This window comes from Vidua chalybeata, chromosome 27 (genome assembly GCF_026979565.1).
Source record: "Vidua chalybeata isolate OUT-0048 chromosome 27, bVidCha1 merged haplotype, whole genome shotgun sequence".
NCBI lineage: Eukaryota > Metazoa > Chordata > Aves > Passeriformes > Viduidae > Vidua > Vidua chalybeata.
Window position 1 is genome coordinate 2,477,253 of NC_071556.1, and position 20,437 is coordinate 2,497,689.

A 20,437-nucleotide genomic window follows, 5' to 3' on the forward strand; every position below is an offset into this window, starting at 1 on the left:
TTTGGTTTTTTTGTTTTGTTTTTTTTTTTTGTAGAGGCAAAGGCCAATCCCAGCAAACAAAGATGATGTTTTCTGATCCAAGCCCAGAAATGGGATTTTTATTTTTTAACAGCAGGTAAGTCATACAAGGATGGCCACTGCTTGGACTTCTGCTTGGTGACCCCTTCTTTGCCACCAAAATCATTCAGACAACTGAGCAAGAGGCTGCAAACCAACTACTGTGGAACAAATCCCAGTTTCAACAGCTCCAGCTCTAGGACACAGCTATTGCCTGCTGCCAGGAGAGCAATGCCACATCCCAACAGCTGAGAAGATGCTGAGAACCACACCATGGAGCTTAGGATCACAGAATCATGGAATACTTTTGACACCTTCCACCAGGCCAGGTCACTCAGAGCCCCATCCACCCTGACCTTGAATATTTCCAGGGATGAGGCACCTACAACCTCAAGCCAAAGTTTCTCCACTTCCCTGCAAGGGGAAAACCCAAATCAGGCTTTGGGATATGGGAGAAGTAAATCCTGTGAGAGGAGAGGGTCTCCGAGAAACCGTGCTGGGTCCCCAGTCCCACGTTCCTCAAGGTCTAGAACAGGATCCTCCTCACCACATGGAGGACATGAAAAAGGTCTCCACTCCCTGGGTAAATTACAAGGTCTTTATAGAATATCAGGGGGTACTTTTAATCCTGACTGGAAAAAAAAAAAAGAGGACACAGTCTCAAACTATGTCAGGGAAGGTACAGATTGGATATTAGGAAGAAATTTTTCACCGAAAGAATAATAAAGTACTGGAATTGTCTTCCCAGGGAGGTGGTAGAATCACCATCTCTGGATGTGTTTAAAAAAAGACTGGACATGGCACTTGGTGCTATAGTCCAGTTGAGGTGTTAGGGCATAGGTTGGACTTGATCTTAGAGGTCTCTTCCAACCTCATTATTCTGTGATTCTGTGAAAGTACCTAATATAAAAGAAACTAAAAAGGAGAACCTTAAAAGTCCTTGAGGAGATTCCCTCTAGAAATTGGAAATATTTTACTCCAGACAAATTTTGACCCAAGAGCATTTCCTATTTTCCTAAGGAAACAGAGATTAAACCAAAATACCCAGGGAAAGAAAAAAGACACCAGGATACAGTTAAACTGTATCTAGAACAACTGTACGATACTGGCATCCTGTATAGACATGAATCTAAACATATAATTTCATACAAAGGTTATAGCAGGACCAGGACACCCCAGGAACAGCTGGTGAGAGGGCAGAGGATGCCCTGGATGTGCCAGCACCCAGTGAATTTGTCTTAGGTTGGAAATGGGGGTGTGTATTCTATCCCTGTCTGTCAGAGGTGGGGCAGTTAACTTCTGTTCATTGGGCAGTTTTCTTTATCTCTCCCACAACCAATCCTCCCTCCAGGAGATCTCTTCTGTTCATGGGCCATTAATTATTAATTATCTTCTGTTCATGGGCCAGTGAGTGTCCCTGCATGGCTGAGAAAATTCCATCATCCCATGGGAGATGCTTCACCCAGGGGGAGGAGCCAAGCATTCCTACCTGGATACAATCTGACCTTGGAACAGCACAGCAGCCTTTGCCCACTGCATTACCAGAGGAGCAGCTTTCTGCCCCACTGCATTCCCAGAGGAGCAGCTTTCTGCCCCACTGCATTCCCAGAGGAGCAGCTTTCTGCCCCACTGCATTCCCAGAGGAGCAGCTTTCTGCCCCACTGCATTCCCAGAGGAGCAGCTTTCTGCCCCACTGCATTCCCAGAGGGAGCCCAGGCCCATCCACACCAGCCCTGGAGCTCCAGAGGAAAACTCCAGCCTTGTCCAGGATCCTGCTCCAGCAGAAGCACAGCTGGCACTGCAGGAGGGCTGAGCCCCCATGGAATGGCACTGCTGCCACACCCTGACCCACAGCCTGCCAGGGCCTGCTCTGACCCTGTCAGTGGTTTGGTTTTGTTTGTACTATTGGATTTGTATTTTCAGTTTTCCTATTAAAGATCTGTTATTCCTATTCCCACATCTTTGCTTGAGAGCCCCTTAATTTCAAAATTATAACAACTCAGAAGGAGGGGGTTTGCATTTTCCATTTCAGGGGAGGCTCCTGCCTTCCTTAGCAGACACCTGGCTTTCCAAACCAAGACAGCACTGTCCTGGGAGCTCCTTCCCACCTGAGGCTCCTGGATCGGGGGCGCAGGCAGGGCGAGTGCCTGCCCTCCTCGTCCGTGACGCTCTCCGTACTGCGGAAATGCTTAGAAAGGAAATGCAGCTCGTCGGGGGTGGGCTGGTACGGCAGCTGGTGCAGGCGCTCCTGGGAGGATGAAGATGACTGGGAACAGAGAGAGGGATGAAGGAGATCAGTGATGGGGCCGTGCTGCCTGGCAGTGAGCAAGCCCGTGAGGGAAATACCCCTTGGAGACTCTTGGGAGGCTGGAAACACTGACAGGCAGCATGGGGTGGGCTTGGGAGTGTGAAATGTGGAAAGGAGCAGTCTGGGGAGGTCTGCACTGCTCACTGCCAGCCCAAAATCCCCCATTCTCCCACTCAATTCAGCTCCCTTGTAACTCCAGCATCCCTTGTAACTGAGCCCCCTCCCTTGTAACTCCAGCATCCCAGGCAGCTCAGTCCTGTCACACACAGGGATGCTGTAACCCCAGGGATGCTGTAACCCCCAGGGGTGCTCAGATGTCCAGGGATGCTGTAACCCCAGGGGTGCTCTGATGTCCAGGGATGCTGTAACCCCAGGGGTGCTCTGATGTCCAGGGATGCTGTAACCCCCAGGGGTGCTCTGATGTCCAGGGATGCTGTAACCCCAGGAACACTGTAACCCTAGGACACAGTAATTCCCAGAGATGCTGTAGCCCCAGGGATGAAGTTAACCCAGAGATGCTGAAATGGGACACTGCAACCCCCAGGGTGCTGCAAGCCCCCAGCCAAGCTTTATGACTTACTTAAAAGCTCATTTGGGAAGCAGGATGTAGCTAAAGCACATGGTCCTTTAGAACCCAGCACCATGGGGCTTGGGAGGCATTTCATCAAAAATCAGGGGTTCTAGGATGTTATCATCTGCTACCATAAGAAAGCAAATGTTACCGAGACCGTGGAGCTGGGGGTGTTGGTCCCATAGCCAGAGGAGGGTAACGAAGCCAGTGACCACCTTCTGCCATCAGCCCTGCCAGTGCAAACATGACAATCACATACAGGGGAAAAAACCCAACATCTAAATGCAAATCAACAACATCAGAGCCAAAAGCTGGGGAACAGGACACAGTTGTGTCTTGGGGAATAAAGCCCTGAAACCTCTTTTCAGAATGGAATGAAATGGGGTGAAATAAGGGGTTTGAATTAGGTGGGGGGGGCTGTTGCAGGGGCAGTGGCAGGCAGCAAAGTCACTGCAAAGGGACAGAGCTGGGGCTCCACTGAATCCATTTCACACAGGGAAAAAAAAAGCCTGAGAGAATCTGATTTTTAATTAGAGCAAAATTCAGCCTGCTGGGAATTTTCTTGGTGAGAAACTGGGATTCCCAAAGACTCATCCTGAGACAGCAGGCGCCGGGGAGCAGAGCTTGGCCATAAACAGGAAGGGAACTGCTCATACGCAGGCAAATGCTTCCTCTTGGAGATGTTTCCAAGGGATGAGGACACGGCCAGGTCAAGACGAGGCCCTTCACCTCCCACTGCCATTTCCCATGTGGGGTCAAGGACAGCAGGAGCTGGCAGGGTGCCACATGCAGCTCCAGCACTCACAAACTCCTGACCCCACAGCCTGGCTGTTCTCTCTGTTACAAGTGTGCAAACCACCCGAGAGCCTCGGGCTTGTTTCCACGCGACGATCGATGGGGTAAAATCAGCCACCCGCCCTCCACGGGTGCAATTAATTAATTAGTTAAACAGGGTTTGCTGGCTGCATCTGGGGTGGTGTGGGCTGGGAGGGGATGCAGCAGGATCTGCCTCTATGGGGACCTGGATGAGCATCCATCCCTGGACTTCTGAAAATCCATCAGGAGTTTGAGATGGGGCTGAACACATGGCCAGGGGTGGTGTGATGGGAACAGAGATATTTCAGCTCCCAGAGCTGCAGGGAGCCCAGTCCTGATGCAAAATTTCCCATGCAGGGATGCAAAGAGAGAATCACAGAGTTCCAGATGGGCTTGCATTGGAAAGGACCTCAAAGACCCAGTCCCACTCCCTGCCATGTGCAGAAACACCTTCCACTTGACCAGATTGCTCCAAGTCCTGTCCAGCTTGGCCCTGAACACTTAGAAAAGAAGGTCCCTGAGGATGTGGAGCAGACACCTCCCCAAAATGCAGCCCTTGCCCATCCCTGGTACTTGCCTGTCAGTCCGAGGAGCATGGCTGGGGTGGCGGGAGGAACCAGTCATGGCAGATGAAACACCACCAGGCCAGAAACCAGGCAGAAGAAGAGCAAAAATAAAAGCAAGAGGAGTCACTTGAGATCAACAGAACAGTTCCCTGGTGGGGGAATGATCTTTACAAGTGAATATTTACTGCTCTGGGACTGGGGTTGGGAGCTCACCTGCGAGCAAAGGGGAAGTTGATGGAGGTGCTGGCAGAGAAGTTCCGTGGGCTGTCCAAGGGACTGCTCCCAGCTGCAGGGAGAAAGGGGGAAAATTCATCCCAAAACCCACCCCAGTACAATGCCCAAAGTGCTTCAGGCTGCTCCCTCAGGGGAAAGTGTTTAAAGCACTTCCCAACCTATTTCCCCCCTGGAAAAGGCACCTGGAGCCAGTCCACTGCTGCTAACAAGGTGCTGAAGCCCTACAAAATATTTGGGTAATTTTGGGAGATGCTGAAGCCATCCACTGGGATAATCCCTTACCTGTTGGCACGGAGAGCGGGGAGAGAGGCCGTGAGAGGGTTGGAGAGGGGGTGCCCACCACTAAACTCTTCCTATTGCTGCTTCGGCAACTGGGGAAGAAAGAGAGGGAATTCATTTAGGGAATCCATCCAGCCAGAGCTGGATGGGCTCAGTCACATAAATATCTGCTTGCATGTGAATTCCTGTGCCAGGGAACACAGCTGCTGTCACCCCACTGATTACAGATCTCCTGCCACAGGGAAGATCCATCCCCAGGCCCAACGCTGCTGGAGATGGGCAGACAGGGTTGTTTTTAACAAAGAACTGTCCCAACAAGGTCCCACTTCTGGTTTTGGCTCGCTGGGGAGGGCAGGGGCAGGAGGTCCCTTGGGCAACAGCCCCAGGCAGGAATAGAAAAAGGGATGTAAAAGGAGGAAGCAGTGGAAATGCCAAACAGCCACAACCTGACCTGCTCCAGTGCATGGAAAATGCTCCCAGTTCCTATAAATCTCCCTGCCCCTGGTGTTCCCCATGTCACAGCAGAGAGGACAGTCCCAACCCCCTGAGACTGCAGTGTCACCAGGAATTTGTGGGAATTTTGCCCCAGCTGGGCTGTGCTCTGTCTGGCAGCAGGAGGGAGTCATGTGCACCCTGACACCCCAAAACTCCCCAAAAATCCCATCCTGGTACCACAGCCCAGCATCCCACAGAACATCTCTGCAAGGCCACATCCACAAGCACAGGGTCTTCACATCCCCATCTCCATCCCCACCCTCCCAGCTCACAAGCTTTCAATCTTCACAGGAATTTTAGTTTTCCTTTCAGCCTTGAGTCCAAGGCTGCCTTGAAGCCTCAAAAATTCCCACTGCTGCTCCCCATTCTTGTCGTACCCCACTGCCACATTTCAACCCCATTTAAAACACTGTGGGCTCATGTAAGTTCTCCTTCACTCTGCCAAGAGGAAACTGCAAATATCCACAGCACAGAGCAGAAGCTCAAGCACGAGGACGACCCTCCCCTTCCCCTCTTTCCGCTTCCTCAGGCTCCAGAATCCGCAAAGACACCGAGTTTCCTCACCGAGCTGGGAACAGGAACCCACACAGATGCTACTAATTAAAGGACAGCTTTTAACATCACACCACGGCCACAAACACCCACAGCACTGAGGGGGTGAGCTGGAAGTGATGGGATTCTCCATGGATCCCAAAACCAGAAGGGAGTGGCAGATGTGCCATCCAGGGTGTAAAGGACAGTGATTCACAACAGGTCACTCCAGGTGGGTACACAAGACACTGATGAACAGCCAAGGTGTGGTCAGAGCTCCACACACGTGTATGGAGCTGCACAGGCATGGACAGGGCTGCACAGGCATGGACAGAGCTGCACACACATGGACAGAGCTGCACAGGCATGGACAGAGCTCCACACACATGGACAGAGCTGCACACACATGGGCAGAGCTGCACAGGCATGGACAGAGCTCCACACACATGGACAGAGCTGCACACACATGGGCAGAGCTGCACACACATGGAGAGAGCTCCACACACATGGACAGAGCTGCACAGGCATGGACAGAGCTCCACACACATGGACAGAGCTGCACACACATGGAGAGAGCTCCACACACATGGACAGAGCTGCACACACATGGAGAGAGCTCCACACACATGGACAGAGCTGCACACACATGGAGAGAGCTCCACACACATGGACAGGGCTGCACAGGCATGGACAGAGCTGCACACATATGGACAGGGCTGCACAGGCATGGACAGAGCTGCACACACATGGACAGAGCTGCACACACATGGACAGAGCTGCACAGGCATGGACAGAGCTCCACACACATGGACAGAGCTGCACACACATGGACAGAGCTGCACAGGCATGGACAGAGCTGCACAGGCATGGACAGAGCTGCACACACATGGACAGGGCTGCACAGGCATGGACAGAGCTGCACACACATGGACAGAGCTCCACACACATGGACAGGGCTCCAGACACATGGGCAGAGCTGCACACACATGGACAGAGCTGCACACACATGGACAGGGCTGCACACACATGGACAGAGCTGCACAGGCATGGACAGAGCTCCACACACATGGACAGAGCTGCACAGGCATGGACAGAGCTGCACAGGCATGGACAGGGCTGCACAGGCATGGACAGAGCTGCACACACATGGACAGAGCTCCACACACATGGACAGAGCTGCACAGGCATGGACAGAGCTGCACACACATGGACAGAGCTGCACACACATGGACAGGGCTGCACACACATGGACAGAGCTGCACAGGCATGGACAGAGCTCCAGACACATGGACAGAGCTGCACACACATGGACAGAGCTCCACACACAGGGACAGAGCTCCACACACATGGACAGGGCTCCACACACATGGACAGAGCTGCACAGGCATGGACAGGGCTCCAGACACATGGACAGAGCTGCACACACATGGACAGGGCTGCACACACATGGACAGGGCTGCACACACATGGACAGGGCTCCACACCTGACATCTAGCACTCCTCACCTCCCTCTGGCATCTCTCTCATGCTCTGGTTTTAGTGGAGCTAAAACCAGGAGCCCCAACTCTTTCGAAGGTCTCAGGCACCAGGGAAGCTGCTTGGGCCCCCCAAACTCCTCCTCTGCACCTTCTGCACCCTGGGTGAGGGGTCTCTGGGTGTCCCCCAGGACACACATGCTGTGACTGCACCTGGAGCTGCAGTGACCCTGGAGGGCTCAGAGGTTCCCTCTCAGCACCTGGGCTGAGCTGAGATGTTGGGGGGAGACAGAAATCTTCCCCTTCCTATTTGCCCCTTCCTGGAATCACAGAATCCCAGAATGGTTGGGGTTGGGAGGGAACTTTAAGACCATCCCATCCCACCCTCTGTCATGGGCAGGGACACCTTCCACTATCCCAGGTCACTCCCAGCCCTGTCCAGCCTGGCCTTGGGCACTGCCAGGGATCCAGGGGCAGCCACAGCTGCTCTGGGCACCCTGTGCCAGGACCTCACTGCCCTCACAGGGAACAATTCCTTCCTAACATCACATCTAACCCTTTTCTGCCTCCAGTGTTTGATTTTGTCACTTAAACACAGGCTTGAACCCCAAGCAGAGCTGCAAACTCACAGCCAGAACCCACAGCCTCGGCTGCTGCCGGCCCCGTGTGCCAGACGGGAAACTGAGGCAGCGTGAGCAGCCCTGTCCCAGCACCGCAGTGGCACAGGAAGAGGTTTAGGAACCAGGAGGGCTGCAAAGAGCCGCCAGCTCTGACATTGCTTCACTGCCAGCCCTGCCACAGGGACTGCGTCTGTGTCCTGCAGAGGGGACAGCCCGGGGCACGAGGGGCTCACCTCTCCTCCCTCGCTTTCATTTTGGAAGTGAAAACAAACCTTTAAGTGAAGCAAGTTCCAGTAATGGTGACACAGAGCGAGGCCGACGTTTCCTGTTTCCGCGTGCTCCACCCTCGGCTCCCACAACCATCGTGCGCCACTGTAACCCCCCTCCCCTGACACATCATCTCCAGCTGCTTCCCATCCTTCCCACACAGAAACCTCGGGCTAGAAACCAGCCCCAGGGCACAGACGAGCTGCCGAGCCCCGATGGCAGGCACTGGGGCTGCTGCCCGCTCTGCCTCCATCACCTAATTGCACATTTGGTACCAAAAATGGAGTGGAAAATCGCTGTCAGCATCTCCCGCGCCGCTCGGGCTGAGGCTGCCTTGGCCGTGGCGCTGCCGCTGCCACCCAGCACTTGTTTCAAGGGAGATGGAAAGTGTGTGACAGCCTGTGTGACCCCAAAGCCTGGAGCAAAATCGTGTGTCAGCCATAGGGAGGCTGCCCGGGAGGAAGAACCGGCACCGCAGCAGCACACGGCCTCGGCACGGGATGTCCAGGGGCAGGAGATGGAGCAGAACCTGGCAGCTCCACTGAATCCCAGAGTATCCTGAAGCTGGAAGGGATCCACAAGGATCATGGACTCCAACTCCTGGCCCTGCACAGGACACCACGCTGTGCTGGAGAGTGCTCCTTGAGCTGGGGCTGGTACCGTGAGCAGCTCCCTGGGGATCCTGCCGGGATGCGGCTGCACAGCGCGACGCCGACGTCGCAGCTGGCAAAGGGCTCTGCCGGGATCCGGGCGAGCAGGGACGGGTGGCTCGGGGCCAGGGCTGTGGAACACTGAGGGCCAGGCAGGGAAGTGCACGAAGGGGCTGCAGTTCCTGCTCCTCTCCCGCGGGATCCGCCCCTAAAACTTGCCAGGACATCAGAGCACCATGTGGCAGATGCCAGCCCGGTGCCGGGCACTGCAGGCAGGTGAATCCGAGGCAGAAAAGAGCCGGTTTGGGGCAAAGTGGGTGCGGGGTGGAGGGAGCAGGGCGGGCTCGGGAGGTGATAAGAGAACAGGCACAATCTCAAAGGGCAGAGCAGGTGGCTCCGCTCCTGCTGCGTGACTGAGAGCACGTGTCTGTGCTCCCAGCTCCCTTCCTTGCTGGCTCCATATCCCCCAACAGCTCCAATGTGCCTGGAGATTTGGGGAAGTGCCATGGATCACCATGTCCTGGAAAAAAAACTGCTTTGCAGTGGGATAAATTCATGTTTAACTTTGAAACCCGCTGAACCAAGCTGCATCCCAAGTTTCTTCACAACATTTGTCCTCTGTGACTTGTGACAGCGCTGAATTCGGCTGCCTCCAGGGATGGGGCTAGGACAGGGAACAGGGCTGGGATGAGGACAGGATCTGGACAGTGAAATGCAACACGCTGCCTGGCACAGACCCCACCACTCTCATCCCACCCCAACCTAAAGCACCGTGGGTGCTCCTATGAACCCACCCTGGAGCACCAAGCAACACGTCAGGCGCCTCCCAGGAGCAAAATCCTAAATCCTCAATGGGAATCACAGGGTAACAAGTCGGGTGTAGACATATTTATTTCTTTGCACTGCAAAAAAAGCCTCAAGAACCTGCCCAGCACCCTGGGGTGCGTCCCTGCACGTCCCTGCTCCGCGGGTTCCCGGGGGTGGGTAGGAAATTGTACCTGTTAGGTTTGCTGGGCTGTGTTCCTGTGCTGTTTGAGGTGTGAACAGCCATCCACGGAGAAGGAGAACCCCATCAGCATCGAACCACCGCCTCTCCTGCCCTGCGCCGGCCATCTCCACATCCCCCACGGGAAATTAGGATCCCTCAAACCTCTTAATCCCACTAAATAACATCATAAGCTTTCTGTTAAATAGGCCAGACCGGTCCTCACCGTGGATTCTAGGAATACCAATGAAAGAAGAGCAAATCCTCTGCCCTTCATGAGAATTACAGCCTCATCATGCTCAGCTGGAGACAGATGACTGCCTAGATCATCTTTCCAATTACACATCTCCCCCAGAGCCCCCCCGGCTTGGCCACCCCAGATTGGAAAACCCCATCCAACATCTTTTCTTAATTATTAAAGGCCCTCTTTGCCCATCCTGGTGCACTGGCAGCAGGAATTCCCATAGCCCAGGTGAGGCAGGAGCCTTCCCGGGCTGGGATGGGATGGATACCTTTGCTAAGCAACCGTGTTGCTTTGTGCCAGCTCACACTGACACTGAGAGACAGCAACAATGGGAATCACTCTGCTCTGCCTCCGCACCCATTAAACACCTCAGTTACACAAAGCCTTGGCAGGCTTTGATGCCTGGGCCAGCTACAGCACCCCAAATCTGATGGATGGAGGTCCCAGCCTCCACCACCCACAGCTGGGGGCTCAGAGGGTGCTCTGCACCTCCTGTCCCCGTCCTTGGGGACGTGTCCCACCAGCCTGCCTGGGTCAGGCCTGGCCTTGCAGCTGGAGAGCCGGGGCAGCCCCATTGCACCCCATTTATGCACCCCCAGTCCTGCTGCCAAAAGGGGTGGGAGTTCTTTGCCCCCCCAGAGCCCTGGCCCCTTCTCACCCCTCCAGGCACCCTGGGGACCCTCACCCTGGCTCAGGCCATGTGCCACATGGGATCCATCCCTCCAGTAGTGTCCACCTTGGCACAGGGGGTCACAGGGGTATGTCCTCCCTCGAACATGTAAGACACCCCCTCCAAACCCACACACACACCAAGGATGGGTACAGAGCACCCCAAAACATCCCCTAATGCCCTGGAACCCTAAACCCCACATCCCCTGCGGCACTGGGGTCCCAACCAACCCACCCAATGCTGCACAGCCCACCCCAACCTGCCTCACTTGGGATCTGGAGGGTGTTGCCTCAGTGCCCAGCACCCCCAAAAAGATGCAGCTGTGTTGCACAGCCCCCCCCCATACCCACACAACCCACACACCCACATGTGACCCCCCCCAGTGCTGAGACCCCCCAAAAACCACACTCCTTTGTGCATAGCCCCCCCCATATCACACAATCTGGTGCCCACCTCCCCATGCATTGTTGCCCCTCCCAAACCAAGCACCCTGCTGCACCCCACGATGCACACAGACCCCCCCAAACCACACACCCCATTGTGCCTCCCAAGTGCTAAGACACCACCCCAAACCACACACGGGCCCCCCCCCAGACCATACACTCTGGTCCATCCCCCAAAAACACACACCCCAGGGAGCCCCCGCCGTGTAAGGACCCCCAAACCCACACACCACGTGTGCCCCCGCTGCAAAGACACATCCCCCCCGCCCAGTCACGCACACCGGTGCCCACCCCCCATGCACCGTGTCCTGTCCCCCCCAAACCACGCACCCCGATCACCCCCACTTGAACACCCCCAAACCACGCACCCCGATCACCCCCACTTGAACACCCCCCAAACCACGCACCCCGATCACCCCCACTTGAACACCCCCCAAACCACGCACCCCGCTGCATCCCCCCGGAACCCCCCAAACCACGCACCCCGATCACCCCCGCTGAACCCCCCCCAAACCAGGCACCGGCTCCGCTCCCACCCTGAGCCCCTCCCGCCGGTGCCCCCCCGGTGCCGGTGGCCGCCGGTACCTCTTGGAGCGCTGGAGGAGGGCGCCGGCCGCCCGCTGGCCCCGGTAACCGAGCGGGGCGGCTCCCCAGCAGCTCGGGTCCGACATCGCGGCCCCGCCGCGGCCCGGCCGCGTCCTCCGGCAGCCGGCGGCTCCCCCGGCACCGAGCGGCGCCCCCGGGACCGTGCGGGGCCGCGCCGGGGGCGCGGAGCGGGGCCCGGAGCGGGACGGGAGCGGGGCCGCGCTCCCGCCGCCTCCCGCCGCCGCCGCCTCCCGCTGCCGCCCGCCCCTTCCCGCCCGGCGGCGACGGGGTTACCATGGAAACGGGCAGCGCCCCGAAACGGGGTCGGGGTTTCCATGGAGATGGGGGGATCACCCCCAAAAGGAGAGGAAGTGGGGGTGGGGGGGTTACCACGGAAAAGCGGCAGCGGCACAAAATGGGGTCGGGGTGACGGTAGGGATGGGGCGGCACCCCAAAATAAGGTCGGGGTTGGCCTGGAGTTGAGGCAGCACCCCAAGAGGAGATCGAGGTTGCCATAGAGGCAGGGCAGCACCCCAAAATGGGGTCAGGGTTAGCCCAGAGATGGGGCAGCACCCCAAAATGGGTTTTGGGTTACCATAGAGACAGGGCAGCACCCCAAAATGGGGTCAGGATTACCATGGAGATTCAACATCTGCTACTGATGCCTTCGAGGGGCACAAACATCATCCCCGAAGTCAACAGGGGCAGCCCTGAAGCCTGGGGCTTCCTGGGAGCCCCCTGCCAGTCGTGGGATGGCACCCACTCTGAGGGCAGCCACAGAGTCCTGGCAGTGCCCTGCAACCTCCCACCCACAGTGGCTTTCCCCTTCAGCCAGGGAGATCCCAGCACAGAGCCAGTGACACCCACCCTCCTGCGTGGTGGCACGCCAGGGCCACCAGAACCTCCTGAGCTGTGTGGGATGGCACTGCCACACTCACCGGGCCAGTGCCACAGCCTGAAATCCTGGTGCTGCTGGGTTGGGCAGGGGCTCAGCACCTTCCCTTTAGGTCCTGCCCAGCAGCCATGAGACACCAGCACAGTCCTTGTCCCCATCCTCATCCCCCTCCTTGTCACCATCAGCATCCCAAAAACTCTCTGCTCAAGGCCTCAGCTGAGCACTCACAAGGCCACGCTGGTTTTCCCACACGCTGCAGTCACTACGGGGCAAGCGGTGGCCAGGCAGGGCTAGCAGAGGCCCCGTGTGCAGGCAGGGCACAGGCAGCCCCCGGGCTCTGCCCTCCTGGCCACAAATGGCTCTGCCTGTTGCTGAGCAGCGGCAGAGCTGCCACCGGATCCCGCTCTGCCGCCACCAGCTGCGCTCCCCGGCACACGGACGGAGGCACCGGCGTCAGCCCCGGGTGCAGCTCTGTGCCGCGGGTGCCACGGGGCACAGGGCGGGGTGTGACCGCCGGTGCCAGCACAGCTGGTGCACCTTGTCCCCAGGGCAGAGCGCAGCTGGCACAGAGCGCAGGGCCCGGCCACCACCTCCACCGGTGGGGCACCACAAGGGGCTTGTGGCATTTTGGGGGAGGGAAGAGGGGGGAGTAGAGGGGGGAACCCACCCTCCCCGAGCAGCCCCTCCTCACCTTCAGCCCGCGGCAGAGCAGAAAAGGTGACAAAGGAGGCACCATCCTGCTCCCATCACAGCGCCCTGCCCTGGTCCATTCTCAAAGCCCCCCTTCACAACACGGGTGCTCAGAGCCTGAGCCTGAGCTGCTGTCACAACATCCCCACTGGGGCTCCCCAAAATGGACCAGTCAGTAGCAGAACAAAGCCAGCAGCACAGCCAGGCTGGTTTTGGGGTGTGCAGGGGTTGGCACAAACCCCAACCACATCACTCAATCAAAGACAGTCGTACCCTTTTGGGGTGTCCCAGGACATCCCTGGTGGAGGGGACCCACCTTTCTGTCCCCCATCTCCACCTCTCCCCTCTCATTCCCTGGAGCAGGTGGCCACGGTTCCCAGGGAGGGTTTGGGGGGGTCTTACCTCCAGGGGTGCAGGGTTAGTAAGGGGCTGCAGGGGCTGCAGGGGCTGCAGGGGCTCAGCAGCGTCGGGCTCTGGCTGCTCGGAGACAAGCTGCAAGGCAAGACGTGCCGGCGCGGTGTCAGCGGCTGTTGGATGGCGCTGGTGACCCCTCGGTGGCACAGTCCCCTGGGGCTAGAAGGGGCCGGGGGCCCAGAGCGGAGGGGACAGGGGCTGGGGGGGAGGTTCAGGCAAGGAAAGTGAGGCAGAGCTGGAGGGGGAGCACAGAGGACAGCAGGGACACTGCAGGGTCTGAGGCTGTGCCTGGGAAAGACAGCGGGTGGTCTGGCGCTGCCGCGGGGGCTGTCACCGCGGGGACAGGTCCGGGGCTGTGACTGCAGGAGAAAGGACCAGGACCTGCGGCCTGGGGGTGGGGACGCAGCGGGACAGGAGTGGACCGGGATGGGGCACACGTCGGGACAGGGAAGCAGCGGGACGAGGATGGCCCAGGGTCCTGCCGCCCTCCCCCGGTGCCGGTGCCGGTACCGGCGCGCCCTGCCCCGGCTCCGACTCACTCCAAGGTCAGCGAGGGGATCTTCAGCCTGTCCCGACGCGACTTCATGCCGCCGCCGCCGCTGCCGCCGCCGCCGCCCCGCTCCGCTCCCGCCGCACCGGCGGCCCCCGCGCTGGGCGGCTCCCGCGGGCGGGCGGCACCGGCGGCCCCGACGGGGCTCCCTGCTCGGCCCGCCGGGCCCAGGCCCGCCCCCGCGGCACGGCACGGCACGGCACGGCACGGCACGGCACGGCACGGCACGGCACGGCACGGCAGCCCCCGGGCCCCCGCGCACCCGACTCGGCCCGCCGGTCCAGCGGCGGCCCCGATCCGGACCGCTCCCGGGATGTGCCGGGGCGCTGCCGCTGTTGAGGCACCGCAATGCCAGCACAGCCCCGGCACAGCCCCGGTACAGCCCCGGTACAGCCCCGGTGATCCCTAACCATGCCGGTATGGCTGCAGTGCATCCCTAACACCGCCCCAGTGCTCCTGCCGTGCATCCCCAGCACAGCCCCGGCACAAACACCCAGGGCAGCTCTGCAGCAGCCCCCTACCACTCCCCAGTGTACCCCAATACACCCCAGGGCTGCTCAGAACACCCCAGCACACGCCAGTATACCCCAGTACACTCCAGTACTGCTTAGAACACCCCAACACACCCCAGTATACCCCAGTACACTCCAGTACTGCTTAGAACACCCCAACACACCCCAGTATACCCCAGTACACTCCAGTACTGCTTAGAACACCCCAACACACCCCAGTATACCCCAGTACACTCCAGTACTGCTTAGAACACCCCAACACACCCCAGTATACCCCAGTACACTCCAGTAATGCTTAGAACACCCCAACACACCCCAGTATACCCCAGTACACTCCAGTAATGCTTAGAACCCCAACGCACCTACAGCAGAGCACAAACACCCCTGTACACACCAGTTAACCCCAGTACATCCCAGTAAACCCCAGCACATCCCAGTACACCCCAGATGAGCCATCAGGTCCCTCCAGTGCCAGAGAACATGATGATGCCACCCAAGATTTGTGGACAACAAGCGCTGGCGCCATTCAACAGCCGTCCCTGCTGCCACCCACAGTGGCAGTGCTGTGTCCCCAGGTGTGACCCCCCGGTGACACCCCACCCACGCCCTGGGTGGCCCAGCTCGGGGACTTACGCTCTTCCTCGGCGCGGCAGGCTCAGCTCCTTCTGCAACAAGACAAGCACGAGGTGGGGTCAGAGTGTGGCCCTGGGAGTCGGGGGGTGACACCTGCCACACCCACACATCTGGCAGCACCCCCACTGCCACACCCGGCTGGCACCGCAGGGTCGATCCCCACTCACAGTGCCCAGGGTGAGGGTGACAAATCACCCACCCCAGACCAGCACAAGAGGACATCCTCCAGTGTCCCCAGGGCTGCTGGTTCCATGGCCAGGCCCAGGAGCGATGGCACAGTGGGAGCAGCACCCGTGTGCCCAGCTGGAGCACGGCCCCCAGGATGGTGGCTTCACCCTGTCCCCAACCTTGTCCCCCCTGGCCCAGGAGTGGGAAGCAGCCAGCAGCCCCTAGCTTATTTATTTTTCCAGCCTCTGGGAATATTTCTTGTGAGAGCTGTTTGCTCACAGGTGGTGGAGCGGGCCAAAGGGCAGCTGGGGCAGGAGCCCACACCAGTGCCATCCTCCTGGTGTGCTGGGCACCATCTGGCTCCAGCACTGCTCTGGTCCCCACCCCTGTGCCACCTGTCACCCCACAGAGCGTCACAGATTCTGCCAGCACACTGTGAGTGGCACAACGCAGACAGGCTGATGTGTGGCCTGGCACACCGTGGATGCAGGGACATGTGGCAGCTGCAGGTGCTGGTTAATGCCCCATCATTGCCCTGATCCTGTGCCCAGCGGTCCCGTACTCCTGAGCAGCCTGGACCCATTTTTGGCAGAGGCATGGAGCTCCCTGAGGGCCAGAGCTGCTGCCACCCATGTGGGGGCCCCCAGCAGCATCCATACACCCCCCAAACCCCGGGGTACCCATGCCCCACCCCGCTGCCCACGCCACGCAGCCCCTGTGGAAATCCCAGGATTGGGGCGCGCTGCAACGCAGTGATGCAGCAGCATTGCCATGGCAACGGGTGACATCATGCCTGGGTGCACAGGGACTCGGCAGCCCCGGGGCCCACGGGTGCATGTCTGCCCCGGGGTGGCATGGGACATGTCTGTGAGTGCAGGGACAGGGGACAGGGCGTGGGTGTGGGTGTCCCTGTGCACCCAGCACGGGCTGACCCCAGGCCCAGGCAGGGCAAGGGGATACGGGGTCCTTACATGGAGCGGGAGCCCCCAGCACCCTCAGCCAGCCCTGCTGTCACCCAGCCCGGATCCTCAGGCACACCTGGAGCTGTGCCACTGGCCACCAGCCCCTGTGCAGGGCAGGAGGCAGAGGAGGGTCACGCTGGGGGTTTTACTGCTCAGCTGTGTGCAGATGGAACAGTGGGACAGAGGACTGTCCCCCGTGCTCACCCACACCCATCTATGGGTGCCGGTGCTCAGAGAACCCAGTACCCTTCACTGCCAGGGGCTCTCTGGCCACTCTGTGTCCCCAGGGACACCCAGAGCATCCCCTGCTGGCCCTGGGGATCCCTCTGGGGTAGTGTCACAGAGCCAGCACCCACGGAGTGCCTGACACACCTGACCAGCACTGTGCATGTCCCTTCAGCAAGTCCCAGTGGGAGCCAGGATTAGCCATCAGCTGATCCCTGCGAGGACAGCCTTAGGGACCGCACCGGGGACAGCACCGAGGATGGCATCGGTGATGGCAGTAGGGATGGCACCAGGGACAGAATCAGGGATGGCATTGGGACAGCGTAGGGGATGGCATTGCTGCTCAGCCCTTTGGGATTAAGTCCCTGGTGGGAGCCCCTTCCCACCCCTCCTGCCACGGGCATGTGGGCACTCAGCCGGGTCCCACGGCTCTGCTCTTCCCGGGACTGCCAGGAATGACACCCACAGGCACGAGCCCCGAAGCCCACGGCCATGGCTCTGTCCATCCGCATCCGCGGGGAGGCAGCTCCCGCACAGGGCTCTCTCCCGGGCTGAGCGTGCAGCGGAGCGCAGCTGCCCGCGGAGCTGCCAGCTCGGATGAAGGCAGCGCCGTGCCATCCTCCAACCGCGCCGACAGCTCCGCCCGGGCCCCCTGGATACTGCAGATGGGGATGGAGGCGTCAGGTCACCCGGAAAATCCGGCTCAGCACTCAGCTCTGCCAGCCGGGGGGTCCCCGGTCATCACCCCTCCGAGCGCGGCAGTGAGCGCCGGGATTCCTGCGGGAGCGGCTGCAGGATGGGCAGGAGGATGGGTGTCCCTAAGGGAGCAGGAATGCCAGGCAAGAGAGGGGCTCAGAGAGGGGCTGGCACAGCGGTTCGGCACGAACCGGCATCGGGAGCTGGGCTGGAGGGACCCTTGGGAGGCCCCACACAGTTGGGTGCCCCCCGCCAACATCTCATGGCATAGCTGGGGCTCAGACATTGCCAGGCTCCCAGGTGGGTGCCCGGCTCCTGTCCCACACTGCTCACACACAGCACCCACCTCTGGCCCCCGCAGCACCCACCTGTCACCCACAGCCCCCCCTCTCGCACACCCCCACGCAGAGCCCCCCACTCCCACACGCAGCACCCGCTCCTCTCACACTCCCGCAGAGCACCCAGCTCCCACTCGCAGCACCCACCTCTTGCACACGCAGAGCACCCCCCTCTCACCCGCAGCACCCACCTCTTGCACACGCAGCACCCGCCTCACACGCACCCAGGGCACCCACTGCTCACCTCCAGCACCCACCCTTTGCGCACCCACCCCCGGAGCACCCACCTCTCAACTTCCAGCGCCCACCCCTCGCAGACCCGCATCCGGAACACCCACCTCTCACCCCCAACACCCACCTCCCACCCGGAGCACCCACCTCTCACCCACAGCGCCCGCCCCCCGCGTCCCCGCAGCGCCCACCCCTTGCAGATCCGCACCCCCAGCCCAGGCTCACCGGGAGCCGGGCTCCCCGCGCTCCCTCCCGCCCCCGCCCCGCCGGCCTGCGGTGCCGGTGCCGCCGCCCGGTGCTCACCTGGAGGCCCCGGCGCCGCAGGATGCTGGGCTCGTCCATCCCGCCGCGCCGCCGCCGCCGCCTCCCGCTGCGCCCGCTCCGCCCGGTGCTCCCGGTCCGCCCCGCCGGTGCGCCCGGGGCGCCGCCCAGCGGCCCCGCCGCGTCACCGGACGCGCATCAGCGCCGAGCCCGGGGCTGGCACGGCACGGCACGGCACGGCACGGCACGGCACGGCACGGCACGGCACGGCACGACATGGGGCTGACACGGCGTGGGGCTGGCACGGCACAGCACAGGGCTGGAACAGCATGGCATGGGGCTGGCACGGCACAGCACTGGCATGGTATGGCCCTGGCACAACATGGGGCTGGCACAACACAGTATAGGGGGACTGGCATGGCATGGGGCTGGCATGGTACAGCGTGGGGCTGGCACAGCATGGGGCCAGTGCAACACAGCATGAAGTGGCACGGCACATCAGGGGGCTGCCACGGCATGGGGACGGCACAGCATGACACGAGACCCACATGGCCCAGGGCTGGAATGGCACAGCACAACATCAGACAGGAAGGCATGAAGATGACATGGCATGGGGCTGAAATGGCACAGGGCTGGCACAACGTAGCACAGCACAACATATAGCACAGCATATGGCACAACATACAGCACGGGGTTGGCATGGCATGAGGTTGGCATGGCATGGCAGGGTGTGGGGCTCACAGGGCATGGTACATTCTGGGTTTGGCACAGCCTGCCTGGCTCAGTGTGGTACAGTCTGGCATGGCACGGCACAGTACAGCACATCAGCAAAGGCTGACACAGTCTGCCTGGCTCCACACATCCTGGCACTGCAGAGTCTGCCACGTCATGGCACAGCACAGCATGGCACACAGCACAGCACAGCATGGGACAGACCAGGCCTGGCACAATCTTTCTGGCTTGACACAACCCAGCACACAGAGCTCAGCTCTGGCACACAGATGATGGCCTGGGGCTGGCACAGTCTGCCTGGCATGGTACAGCCCAGCATGGCACGGCCTGGGGCTGGCACAGCAGGGATGGGGTTGGGAGCTTGGTGTGGTCCAGCCCAGGTCTGTCCTGGTTGCCACAGAGCAGCACAGAGCGTGTGGCCTGGGCAGCACTGCCCAGTTCAGTCCAGCGTGGCATGGCACAGCCAATCTGGCACAGCATGGCATAGCTTGGCATGACATACCATGGCCTGGGCCGGTTCAGCATGGCATAGCCCAGTCCAGCCCAGTCCAGCTGTCTGTTGTGGCACAGCAAAGCCCAGCATGGTCCAGTTTGGCACGGCACAGCTTAGCATGTACCCCCACCCCGGGCAGGACAGGGGGACACACGGGGTGGGCACACGGAGAGTCAGGAGGTGCCAGGGGACCCTCTGTGCCCCCAGCCCGGCCGTGCCCACGCTGTCCCAGCACGGGGACACTCCCGCCACCGCCGCCCTCCGGCCCCGAGCAAGGGCCACACAAGGGGCCGCTTTCTGCGGGAACAAGGGCACTCTGTGCACGGCCCTCGGTGCCACCCGGCTCCACCGTCCCGGGTCACCCGCCCCGTCACACGGCTCTGGTGCCCCGGTGCCACCGCGCTCTCCTGCCTCACTGGGGCTTTGTTCTCGCGGCGCACGGAATGAGTGGCTCTGGGGACAAGCACAACAGACTCCCCAAAAAAAACCAGAGAATTCCAACCTGGAGATTCGCGCCGTTACGGGCAGAGCACTAGAAACACGCTGTGAGGGGAAAAAAAAATAAAAAATAAGAAAAAGGAAAAAAAAAAAAAAAAGCCAACCCAAACCCCCAAGACTCATCTTTCGCTTACCTTGCGCTTCTGGCCGTGCCGGGGCACGTGGCGCCGCCGGGACATGCGGGGCAGGGCTGGCCTCATCCCGGCAGCCGTGCCGGCAAAAAAAAGGGGATATTTTTGGTTGCTTTCTCTTTTGTTTTTGGTAAAAGTGGGGCATGCACTCACGTCTAGGGTTCTGCCCTGCCTGAGAACGGCAAGCTCTCAGCAGAAGAGGAAACCCCAAG

The 20,437-nt window shown here is 60.0% G+C and overlaps 1 protein-coding gene across 4 annotated transcripts in view; it reads right to left on the minus strand.

Moving 5' to 3' along the window:
- The window catches only part of MAST3 (microtubule associated serine/threonine kinase 3), a 29,600-nt gene extending 11,112 nt beyond the window's left edge, over nt 1-18,488 (minus strand). For 3 of the 4 annotated variants that reach the window (XM_053965864.1, XM_053965863.1, XM_053965866.1), the window contains exons 1-6: nt 11,797-11,882; nt 4,835-4,923; nt 4,532-4,604; nt 4,330-4,350; nt 3,088-3,166; nt 2,166-2,323 (exon numbers count right to left, since the gene is read on the minus strand). In XM_053965864.1, the coding sequence (XP_053821839.1) occupies nt 2,166-2,323; nt 3,088-3,166; nt 4,330-4,350; nt 4,532-4,604; nt 4,835-4,923; nt 11,797-11,882 (506 nt within the window). Of the gene's footprint in view, nt 1-2,165; nt 2,324-3,087; nt 3,167-4,329; nt 4,351-4,531; nt 4,605-4,834; nt 4,924-11,796; nt 11,883-15,490; nt 15,523-18,413 lie in introns of those variants that run through there. The other variant, XM_053965865.1, reaches the window with a different exon arrangement.
- Nucleotides 18,489-20,437: the final 1,949 nt, after the last annotated feature.